Genomic DNA, 12,478 nt, shown 5'->3' with positions numbered 1-12,478 from the left:
CCATCCACATATTCATTCATCTGTCCACCTATCCATCTGCCCATCCATCCATCCATCCACCAAGCATCACTTGTGTGTCTATATGTGTCGGGCATGTGCTAGACCCTATAGATATGAACAGAAAGAAGTCAGACACTACCCTCAGGGAGTTCACAGTTTCCTCAGTGAGAGACACACAAACATGATACTACGAAGTGATGCCTGCAGTGATGGAGACATGCACAGGCATGATAGGTGTCCCATGGAGCAGATGCCATCCTTGCTGTAACTTATTTTCCTACAAGCAGTGGGCAGTGATCTGTGTCCAGACTGGGCTCAGGCAGTGAAAGACTGGAACTGGGGTTTGGAGGAGGGTCCAGATCTCCTTAGTGTAGCCTGGCTCATGTAGAAGGGTGTTTCTTTAATGAGCTCTCCTTGCACTGGAGCCAGAAGATGCCATCATAATTACAGTATAGAATGTAAATGATGGCAGTCTTAACAAGGAAAAATAAAGGAATAGCTGATAAAATAAATAAGGGGTTGGGCAGAAGTTGAGAGAAGGGAGGGTCACAGATTTCCTTCTCTTACATAGTGGGAGTCAGGAAATACCATCGAAAATTGACAGATCAATAAATAGAGGCATGGCCAGGCACGGTGGCTCATGCCTGTAATCCCAGCACTTTGAGAGGCCAAGGCGGGAGCATTGCTTGAGGCCAGGAGTTTAAGACTAGCCTGGTAAATATAGTGAGACCTCTGTCTTTACAAAAAAAAAAAAAAAAAAACTAGCTGGGCATGGTGGCGTGTGCCTGTCATCACAGCTATTCCAGGGGCTGAGGCAGGAGTATTACTTGAGCCCAAGAGTGCAAGGCTGCGGTGAGCTATGATTGCACCACTGCACTTTGGCCTGGGCAACAGAGTGAGACCTGGTCTCTAAAAAGAGAAAAAGAAATAGAGGCTTAACTATCTTATTTAAAGTTTCAAAGACAATCAATAGAATAAATAAAAACAATAATCAGATTTAAGAAGAGAGGAAGTGGAGGTAGTAGTGTAAGTGAACCAAATTATTCATATTCATAGTGCTCAATCCACAGAAGTTATTTAAAATTCATGTCTGGCTGGGTATGGTGGTTCACACCTGTAGACTCAGAAACACAGCAAAACTCTGTCTCTACAAAAAATACAAAAATGAGCTGGGTGTGGTGGCTTGCACCTGTAGTCCCAGTTACTCTGGAGGCAGAGATAGGAGGATCACTTTGGCTTGAGAGATTGAGGCTGCAGTGAGCTGTGATCGCACCACTGTACTCCATCTAGGGTGACAGAGCAAGATTCTGTCTCAAAAATATAAATATGCATTCCAACCTGGGTGACAGAATGAGACTCCATCTTAAAATAAAATAAAATAAAATAGGTATCTGGAAATAGTGGCATAAAAATAGTGGCTATTAGATAGAGTCTTAGAGGTAAATTGCTAGTAGAAAAGAAATAGAAATACAGTCAGTTACCTCATTACCTCAGGCAAGTAGGACAGGGGCTAGAGTGGCAGGAGATTTAATTCCATTATATAATTTCATGTATATATGTATAAATATACGTTGATTATGATATTATTAACCATGTACATATATGGTATTTTAATTTTTTCTAGAAGAAAACTTTTTATGGAGTCCTTTTTGGGACTTTTTGCCTATTTTTGTTTTTCCTTCTCTTTTTCCAGATGATCGATTTCCAGAGTATGGCAAAGTGGAGTTTGTATTTTCTTATGGGCCAGAGAAAATTCAAGGTATAACCCAAGTTAGAATTCATTCTCTCACTCCTTCCTTTTATCCTGACCCTATCTCCACCACCCTTCCACCCCGGTCTGTTCCACAATGACCAAGTTATCTTTGAGAGGCAGGCCATCAGTAGAGGATCTGGGTTTCAGAGTGGACCCCTAGCTAAACATGAACCAGTGACTTAATCTCTGGATAATAAAAATAAAAAAGCAGACAGAGAGGCATTGGGTTGGATAAACTGTTCTGGTCGCATTAGGTCATCAGCCTGTTATATTCAGAGACTGAGGGCCACGGTAGATGGAGGGAGTGGCTGGCGGGCAGGGGACACTCAAAGGTGCTGGATAGACGATGCGTATTTATGAGAACTGAGGTGATTCAACCTGAAGGCCAGTTTAATAATAACCTTGAAGCCTCTAGACTGGTTATAAGTGGAGACCAGTTGTTCACCATCTTATTTGAGAATGGAATGAAAGGAGATGAAGTTAGGTTATGGGCAGAGGGACTCTGGATAGACTAAAGAAAGGACTGCCAAGCCAGGAAGGTAACTCGCCCTAACAGACTTGACTAGCAGCTATGCTGTCTTTGAGCTGGGTTTTTAAACATTTATTTATTTATTTATTTTTATTTTACCTTAAGTTCTGGGATACATGTGCTGAATGTGCAGGTTTGTTACCTAGGCATCTATGTGCCATGGTGGTTTGCTGCACCTGTCAACCGATCATCTACTTTTACGCTCTGCATGCATTAGGTATTTGTCCTAATGCTAAGCTGGGTTTTCTGTGGGTGGCTAGGAGATTCTGCCGTGCTCCCTAGGTTTCTGTCTGGAGTGGAGAGCATTTTAAGAGGGGGCAGGGCCATGCCCGGGATGACCTTTGGAGGCTTTATGTCCTTTCAATGTCAGGGCTGTGATTTCCCTGCTGTCTCTGACCCCATGCAGCTCATAACCAGCCTGCCCCCCACCCCCAGGGTCTGACTCCAGGGGCAGACTTCCTGGTCTCTTGGCACTGCCTCAGAAGCCCCAGGGACACAGAAGACAAAGAGGCAGACACCCAGCCAGGGGTCCTCCCTGCTTTCTTCCAGGGGGTCTTCATTCTTCAGTGCCTGTCCTGGTTTACCCCTATGACCCAGCATGAGCCTTTTCAAGAATGTAAGAAACTGGACTCCCAGTTCTCAGTCCAGCTTAAACCACTGGTCCCGCCCGCCATGCTCAAGAAAACGAGAAGTCCCTCAGGGAGCATCTCTTGGGGAGCTTGTGGGCTTTCTCTGTTTTTCCAGCTGCTGATCCTTTTCCCTCTCTGCACTGCCTCCCTGACTGCCCCTGCCTTTCCCATCCCACTTAGGCATGGAGCACCTGGAGAATGGGCCGAGCGTGTCTGTGGACTATAACACCTCCGACCCCCTCATCCGCTGGGACTCCTACGACAACTTCAGTGGACATCGAGATGACGGCATGGAGGGTAGGTGGGACCCAGTGGCTCCCAGCCCCTATCCAAACTGCACAGCCTCTGCTCACATGACCTTGCTTCTCTTGGCCTGCTGTCAAGAGATCTGGGTTCGAGAGGAGGCAGAGGGGAAGTCTGAGGTGCCTCTGAGAGTTCACAGTCCACTGGGGGAAGATAAGGCACATATATGAATATATTAAATAAAAATGAGGACAGAGCCAAGGAAGGCAGCAAAATGGCCACAAGAGGGTTATTGTGGAAGTGTATTGCTGCAGCCAAGTAAGTTCCATGGACAGTGAGTCCTCTGGGATTGGCAGGGAGAGATTTTGAGAGCTGGAGTGATCTGGGAAGACTCCTTGGAGGACGCGGCCTTGAGTGGAGCTTGAGATACCCCCCGTTGTGCTGCAGAAACAGCATTTGTCACGTGTGTATTAAACCCACTGCTGGGTTTCTTCAGGCTCGCTGCCCGAGTTCTCTGGGGTCAGGGTACTAGGAACAGAGACACAGGATCTAGGGCCTGCAAGCTTTCATCAACAGCCAACAAAAACGTTTGAGAGCTGGGAACAAACTGATATACTCTGAAATTTGAAAAGAAGCAACAGCATTGGAATTAATACATGTTTAATTTAGCTACAAACCCAACATTATGTCAAATCGTCCACTGCAACTCAGGTCATCTCTTGAGAGTTCTATTTATGTATGTGGTTTATCTGCATGTGTGTAAGGAGACATGGGGCGGGCTCTGAAAGTGAGCATGCCCGGAGCCCAGGAACTCTTGAGATGCCCTGTCTGGGGTTTGACCACGAGCTTCTTTTCTTGAGGTGGTCGTAGGACCGCAGAATGTTGGAGCTGGGAGGACCTTCGGGATAGTCCAGCCCATTCCCGATCTGTGTTCAGGTGGGGTGACTGAGACCTCTCCCAGAGGCAGAACCTCCTGATTTGCCCCCATGACTCAGGATGGCCCTTTCAAGGATGCCAGCACCCAGCGTCCGGCTTCTCCTCCCAGCTGAAGCCAGTCCTGGGTAGGGCTGTGCCATCCTGGGGCCCCTGGGGCCCATGGCAGAGTTGAGTTAGAGACAGGCAGGCCTGGGGGCCTCCCCCTGCCCTCTTTCCTCTACACAGCGCTGTCTTCCGTCTCCCTCCCCAAGGTTTTGGATTTGATGACTCCTCTCTGAAAATCTTTGGGCCTTTTCTTGAATAAAGATTTCTCCTCTGACCTTGGGGGCACAAGAATGTGCACAAAGTTTCAGAGAGAGGTGGGATGAGGGAGGGTGGTTGGGCTAGAATTTGGGGACTTGCTGACAGCACATTTTTTCTGTGCAATGTCGAAAAGTGGATGGCCTGTCCTCACACCTGCCTCAGTTCCCAACCCCTTCCTGGGGTGCTTTTCCTCCCCCAGGGGCCCAGCACCCTTGGATTGGCCAAGACACCCCACCAGGCCCCTCCGACCCCCCAGGCTGCTCCCGAAAAGCACTCCTCCATCCCCTGGCGCTGAGCGGCCAAGCAGAAAGCAGAGGCTGGAGCGAATTTGTTCTGAGGTCTCAGTGGCTGCCAGCCTAATTGGTCGTTGTGCTGGGGATGTTTGCATTTTTAACAAGAACACTTGGCAATTGGAAATAATTTTTACTGTCTCTCCATCTCTCCTTGGTGCACAGTCAATGCGATGATAAATGTAGAAACATTTAGTAAACTATAAAGTGCCAGGCAAATAAAAGGTAAAATAATTAAGGGCGAGGAGGAGATGTGGGAAAGACGGGGCTTAGGATATAGTTGGCTGTGGGGGAAGGAAGAAGAGCAGACGGTCAGAGTGGGAGGCAGCCCAGGGACAGCAGAGCTGAGAGCGGCTCCCCCTCTCGGCAGAGGGCCAGCTTCTCAGCCTCCAGACAGGGCCCCTCTGTCCTTGCAGGACGAGCTGACCTTTAGCTGGCCAAAAGATCCCGCTGGTTCCATCCCTCTGTCTGAGGGAATGGATTAGAAGGGAAAAAAGGAAGGGCTAGGGGGCAGAAGAGGCAGCCAGGACCTTCCCTCACCAGCCCTCTGTCCCCTCTACCTGCCTGTAGCAGCCTTCATGAGAGGCAGTTTAGCATGTGGTTAAGAATGCAGCCTCTGCAACCAAACTACCTGGCTTCAAATCCTTTGACAAGATACCGCCCCTTGGGGCCTCGGTTTGCCCTGCTGTGAAATGGGGATTCAGTCAACAAATCATTTTGAGCCCCTTGTGGGCAGCATGACCTGAGGAGGGGCTGCAGGCCATGTGTCCTCGGGGGTCCCTGACACATTTGTGTCAACTGTGGCCAGCGTGTCAGGTGCCTGCAAGACATGGCTAAGGGAAAAGGCCTGGATTTATCATGCAGCAGCCATGGCACCAAGAACTTGGTAGTTGCCGTTTCATTTGATGCTCCCAGCCATTCTGTGACTCTTATTATGTTTGAATGGGGAAACTGAAGCACAGAGGGGTTAAGTAACCTGCCCCACTTGCCAAGCCAGTCAAGAGCAGATCTGGGTTTCAAGCCACTGCGCTGCCCACCATGCTATCCTGGGTTGGCTGACGTCCCTAGGGGCCAGCTCTGGGCATCTGGTTTTGTGGCAGAACCTGGGTCCCACTGAGCCTAGTACCTCTCTGGCTGCTACCTCTCACCCACGGACAGAGAAGTTCACCCAATCCTGACTGTGAGAAAGAGGGAGGGTTAGGCGAGGGGGGTGCGCTGGAGCGTGGCACCCCGGAGGCCGTTGGGCTCGCCCTGAGGCAGGTGTTCAGCAAGACTTCAGTGCAGGCAACAGCTGAGCCCCTGCCCCACCCACAGAGAAGAGTGTGCGCCGCTCACTCAGGAATGCTTCTGATGAGTGGCTGGCCTCTTGAAATAGGTAGAGGGAAGGGTGTCCAAGGTGACCAGGGGCCATTTCTGAAAGTGGCCCCCTGCCTACCTCTTCTATTTCAGGCCCACTGCGGGAGGGTGATAGTAGGGGCCAGACCATTCCCTCTGGAGCCCACCAGGAGACTCAGATGGCGGGGGCAGGGAGCACCCAGCCAGGCAGTCAGCAGCAGATGTCATCTCTGGCCTGCATCCTCTAGTGTGACCTGTGTCCCCACCTTGCCCTCTCCTGGCAGTGAGGCATGGCCAGCACCGGGCTCAGAGCTCGTCCCCTAGGAGGCCCTCCTGCTGCCCCTAACTTAACCATCATCTCAGGAACTGCTCTGCGTTTAACCCTTTCCTCTCTGCCTGCAGTCCCCCAGACCAACTCCAAGTTCAAGTTTACAGCTAGCATTACTGTGACACTTAGAGCCTTCTCCCGAATTCTGTTGAATTTCTGTTCTCTGAAGGCTGATTTCTCAGGCTCAGGTGGCCAGGCTAGTCATAAAACCCAAGAGGGAAGGGGCTTGCCAATGGGGCAGGAAACCCCCATGTATGGACCCTCCTTGGCATTAGCTCAGCTCAGCCTGTGCCAACCCCATTTCCTGGAGGAAGACCCTGGAAGTAGGCTGAGGTTAGCAATCTTGTCCAGAGTCATGAGACAAGAGGTGGAGTTGATATTGGAATCCAAATTCCTTTCTACCTCCCTTGGAGCTCAGCTTACCAGCACCCCGGAACCCACACCCCTAATCCATTCAGGTGGCTCCTTCAGGATCATTGTCTCACTTCGCAAGCCCTAATGATGACAGGGACTCACTACCACACAGGGAAGCCCGTTTCATGGTGGGACGGGTCCAGCTGTGTCTCTCTGTAGCAAGCTGAGGCTGTGGTGGAGACTTTGGGCTCACCTGCTCCTGGGCCAGGAGCAGGGGGGCGTGATGAGGGTGAAGAATCAAATGGAAGCTCAATAATAAGGACCCTCCAACTGGACAAAGTTGTCTGTTGTGGGACAGTGGCCAGGAGTGGGGTGTCTGCCATCTTGGGTACCCTTTATTTCCAGAGCAGTGCCTTCTGCTGCTTCTCATGCCTGAAGTATTATTAGTCTGCTCAGGCAGCACAGCAAAGCACCACAGACCCGGGGGGCTTGTGCAACAGAAATGAATTTTCTCGTAGTTCTGGAGGCTACAGGTCGGAGAGATCCAGGTTTCAGCAGGGTTGGTTTCTCCTGAGACCTCTCTCCCTGGCTTGAAGATGCTGTCTTCTTCCTGTATCTTCACATCGTCTTCCCTCGGCTTATATCCTTATCCTCATCTCTTCCTATAAAGACACCAGATGTATTGGAGTAGGGCTTACACTAATGATCTCTTTTCACCTTAATTGCCTCTTTAAAGGCTGTATCTCCAAATACAGTGGCATTCTGAGCTGCTGGGGGTTAGGATTGCAACACAGGAATCTGAGTGGGGCAACAGTGCAGCTCTTCACACCTCAGAAGGAGTTTTCTGGGTCACATGTATTTGGATGCCCCAGGCCTTTGATCCTGAGTGGGGAGGAAGGGGAGGTCAAGGATGGATGATGGGAAGAGGTCTGGTCCCCTCCTTGCAGGAGCCTCTGCCCCTCTCCAGTTAGGTCTGGAGCCTGCCAGCTCAGTACTCTGGCTAACACCAGTTTTGCAGCCTCCAGAAGCCCCATTAGCAACTTGGCCTGAGATCTGACGCCCCGTGCCCAGATTCCAGGTCCCCATGGGTAGGGGTGGCGCTGTGTTTTTGCCTCTGCTGTATAGAGCAGGCTCCAAATTCCTCCATAGTGTTCCAGGGCAAGCCTTCTCGGAAGCAAGCCCTGAACCAAGGGATGTGGGCTGCCCTCTGCCTCTGAGAAGCCTGCGGGCTGACCAGGCCTAGGTTCCTCCCTGCCTTCTCATCCATCCCCACCTTTCCGTGACTTCCTTGGACATCGGTTGTTTAGAGTTTCTCTTGACTCAACAGAGGATAGGAACAGGGGTTGGGCAAGTGAGGGGTGCTCTCAGAAAGTAGATTTCTCAGGGACAAAGGACAGGGTGACGCAGGGGAATGACGAGACTCCCAGCCTGGCTGACAAGGGTGAGGGGCTGGTGTCCACCCCACTTCTGGGTTTCTCCTGGTTGGCAACCATCAGTACTTCCTTTGTTTCCATGGATAATCCCACCAGAACCGGGAGCTGGTGACAGGGGGCCTTGGTTTTGTGCCCAAGCTTCTCAGCCCTCAGAGGAGATCTTACAGTTCTGCAGGGTGCCAGTCCACTCCCCAAGTGCTTTTGTCTGGGTTGGGGAGGAGCCTCTGCCTGGAGCCAGGAATCCCTATTCTGTGATGACTTCTTATGAGCTGGGCTTATCCAAGGACTCTGTGATACTTTTTTTTTTTTTTTGAAAGAGGAAAGAGGGAGGGAAAGAGATACAGCAAACAGGCAGAGACCAAGAAGGAGAAAGAAATAAATAGATGAGAGACATGGAGAGATAGACAGGCATGCATAGACATTGGCCTGGGAGGCAGAAGATTTGGGTTCTGGATGTCTCTGGTAACTCCTTTTCCATAGGTCCTTTTTACTTCTTATGAAATGTGAGGGTTGGAGTAGATAGTATTTCTTTCCATTTCTTTGAGCTCAAGCATTGTGTCTTTTCATGACGTGTGAAGACCTAAGAAGGTCCTGCCAGGCTTCCTTCTGAGCCCAACCCATGGGCTCAGAGCAGGAAGGAGCATGGCTTAGTGGTTTTATCAGTCAGGAGAGGCTCAATTATGCCACAGTGACAAATGGTCCCACCTTCTCAGTGGCCTCACCCAACAAAAGCGTATTTCTTGCTCATTCTATGTGTCCACTGGGGGTCAGCAAGGTCTCTGTTCATCACAGATACTCTAGGCTGAGGGTGGCTTCATCTTGCAGGTGCTTCCTTCGCTGCTGCGGCTGTGGGAAGAGGACACCATGACTTGCACACTGCTCCTGCCTAAAACTCACATGCTTTCCTTCTGCTCATGTTTCACTGGCCAAAACAAGCCACACACCCACGCCTAGCTTCAAAGGGAGCAAGGAAGTTGTGCATAGAAGATGAGAAGCTGGAAATTAGGTTGAACAGACCAATCTCTATTCTAGGGATTAAGGCCAGGGGACCCAGAATCAGAAGATCTGGTTCTATGCTCTATTGTTTATAGGTGTGTTTCTTGGCCAAGTAACTTTGCCTTTCTGAGATCCAAATGTCTTAATTGTAAAATGGGTTCAATAACAGTACTTTCGCTATAGCATTGTCTGATATACAATGAGGTAATATACATAAAATGTGAAAAGCAGAGTGGTGCATGCCATGCTGGCAGTGATTTGTGTCTGTTTTTATTATTATTGAAGTGCTGGAGGAGAGAAGATACAGATGTGATTTTAGCCCTCTCCTCTTTAGAAAAAGCCCACATTCACCATGTCCCTCTGCTCTCTGGGAACCATCTATAGCTGGCTCTGTGCTGGGAGCCCCACTCTTGGGAGTCAGGAGACATGCCTCTGACATCAACTTGCTATGTGACCTTGGAAAAATTACTTCCCTTCTCTGGTTCTCAGTTTCATTATCAGTGAATTGAGGATAATGGATTTCAAAAAGGGCTTCCAGCTCCAAAACCCTAACAGTGTTGAGGACGCTGATGCTGACGATGACCATGAGATAAGAGCACTGTGTACTTTCTGGGTGCTGGGCACCACTGACTGTATGTCCTCTTGGTTAATCCTCCCCAAACACCTATAGGTGGGTGTTGTTTTGTACTTATTGGGCTGAACAAGCGGAACTTGAAGGATGTGATTAAAATGCTACTTGTTTTGTATACTTCTGCCCTTTAAGTCTACCCTGTTTCCCCTTCCCCCAGATGACATTAGGGCAAGTTCCATCCCTTTTCTAGCCACTCTCAGGTAATACAAGGTCCTTCAGTTGGTAACAAATAAATATGCCTGGTGCTGGTGAACTTGCTCCTCCCCCTTGGCAGCTCCTATCTGGCTGCTAGCTCTGTGTGTGTGTGTGTGTGTGTGTGTGTGTGTGTTGGTTGGGGGGTGGGGGTGGTGGTGGTGGTGGGGAGGCTCAGTAAGTTTTCTTTCTGTTTTCCTGACATACGTATTTAGGGTTAGGAAGAGAAGAAAGGGGGAACATTCCAGAACATTCTTTCTTGCCTGGTGAGGTTGCACAGGCATGCTCTGTGTGGAGACAGAGACACAAATGATATCTCTTGGGTTCTTTGCCAGTGGAAGATTCTGGAGGCATTGAATGCCCTCTGGCTTCTCTCCTGAGGCACTTCTGTAGGTATTTGGGAGACCCCGTCCAACTGCCCAAAAGTCTTTCATTCCCTGTTCTCTTTGGGTGGCGAACGTGGTTCTGTTCAGATGCTCAGGACCCCCTTCCTCAGCCCAGTCATCCCTCTCTCCCTCCAGCCTCATCCTGCTGAAATCTCTCACTCCTGCAGGTGGCCCTCATGGACAACATTTCAGGTAGCCCAGGAGCTGGCTCTCTCTCACCTTGGTCGAAAGTAAACCATCAGCACTCCTGGCCCCCGCAAAGACCTGGGTTGAGGTGGCCAGTGTGCCCCCGCCCCTGTTCCCACAGCACAGTTAGGCCCCGGTCTTTCACATCCTCCATGCACCCTCAGGTGCCTGCTGAGCCTCTGAGCAGACTCACTGAGATGAGGGATACGCCCATAGCAAGGTGGGACTTGCTGCCAAACACCATGCTCTCCACAATTCCTCTTACAATCTTCCACTTCCTGATCTTTTTACACCTTTGATACATATGTTTGTGCGTGGTGTGTATGGTGGTATAGTTTGGAACCACAAAACTGTTTTCAGCCATCACTCTCTTTAAAAACTTAATAGCTGTGTAGATATAATTTAATACCACAACTTCACCTGTTTAAAGTATACAATTCAATGGTTTTAGTATATTTAGGCTTGTACAACCATCACCATAATCTCATTTTAGAACAGTTTTATCACCCCCACCCAAAGGAACCTTATAACCAGCAGCAGCCACTCCCATTTCTGCCCCCAACTCACAACCCTAATCTGCTTTGTGTCTCTGTAGATTTGTCTATTCTGGACATTTTATGTGAATGGAGTGATACAATATGTGGTCTTTTGTGTCTTGTCTCAGTGCTTTCAAGGTGCATTCACATTGTAATATGTATCACTACTTTATTCATTTTTGTTGCTGAATAATATTCTATTGTAGACCATACCATATTTTGTTTATCCATACATCACCATCAATTGATGAACATTTGCATTGTTTCAACTTTTTGGCTTGCATGAAGAATGCTGCTGTCAACTTGTATGTGCAAGTTTTTGTGTGGACTTAGGTTGTCATTGCTCTTGGGTAGATAGCCAGGAGCGGAATTGCTGGAGCACGTGTGTCATCATTTGAGGAACGGCCAGACTGTTTCCCAAAGTGGCTACACCATTTGGCGTTCCTACCAGCAATGTATGAGACTTTCTCCTCAACCTCACCAACACTTACTTTCTGTCTTTGGGATTCTAGCCATCCTAGTGGGTGTGAAAGGGTATCGCATTGTGGTTTCGATTTGCATTTTCCTAAGAATTAATGATGTTGAACATCTTTTCATGTGTTAATTGGCCATTATGGTCTTCTTTAGAAAAATGCCCATCCACATCCTCTGTTTACTTTTTAAATTTTTGTTTTGTCTTTTCATTATTGAGTTGTAAGCATTCGTTTTATATTCTGGCAACAAGTCCCTTATCAGGTATATATTTGCAGATATATTCTGTGAGTGGTCTTTTCACTTCTTGATGTTAGTCATCTCTTCTGCAAGGCCTGCATGGTTGTCTCCTGCCTTAGTTTTGAAATGTATCATTCATTGTCCTCAGGCCTCTTTTACAACTGAGACCCAAGTACTTTCACATTAACATCGGGTCACAAATAGTGTTCCCATTTGATAGATGAGGAAACTGAGGCAAGTAACAGCGATGTTAAGGACCTTGTCCAAGGAAGTCTTCTGGATAAATGGTGAAGGCAGGATTCCAACATGGTGGGTCTGCAACCAGTCAGGGATCTGTACTGCTACCTGTCATTTTATGATCTTCATCTGTAGCCCAAAATGCTTTAGGCTGTGTGGCCTGATCTCTTTCCAGCTTTAGAAGAGGTGCCTGGATTAGCCTGGAAAGGCTGCCCCATTACACAGAGAGGGAGGCCGAGTTTCAGATCCCTGGATGGCAGAACAGCAAAAAAGCCCATGAGTTCTATCTTCCAGCCAGTCCCGGGCCTATGTAGCCCTGTGTCCCTTCATCTCCTGGGGCCCAGGCCAGATGGGAGAGTGGTGAGAAGGTGTCCTCCAGGTTCAAGAGTGAGACACTTCAGCAGTGGGGAGCAGAGTCCCAGCGCTCCCTCTGGGTGGGGCTGCGGGAGGGAACTCATGTGCACCACACA

The 12,478-nt window shown here is 49.0% G+C and overlaps 1 protein-coding gene across 2 annotated transcripts in view; it reads left to right on the top strand.

Annotated features, from left to right (window-relative positions):
- Window positions 1-12,478, top strand: part of TNS1 (tensin 1) — a 204,111-nt gene that overhangs the window by 120,527 nt on the left and 71,106 nt on the right. For both annotated transcript variants that reach the window (XM_025404235.1, XM_025404236.1), the window contains 2 exons: window positions 1,694-1,759; window positions 3,092-3,208. In XM_025404235.1, the coding sequence (XP_025260020.1) occupies window positions 1,694-1,759; window positions 3,092-3,208 (183 nt within the window). The remainder of the gene's footprint in view (window positions 1-1,693; window positions 1,760-3,091; window positions 3,209-12,478) is intronic.

Source organism: Theropithecus gelada, chromosome 12, assembly GCF_003255815.1.
Source record: "Theropithecus gelada isolate Dixy chromosome 12, Tgel_1.0, whole genome shotgun sequence".
Lineage (NCBI taxonomy): Eukaryota > Metazoa > Chordata > Mammalia > Primates > Cercopithecidae > Theropithecus > Theropithecus gelada.
Note: the sequence above shows the minus strand (reverse complement) of the source record. Positions and strands in the feature narration are given on the sequence as shown.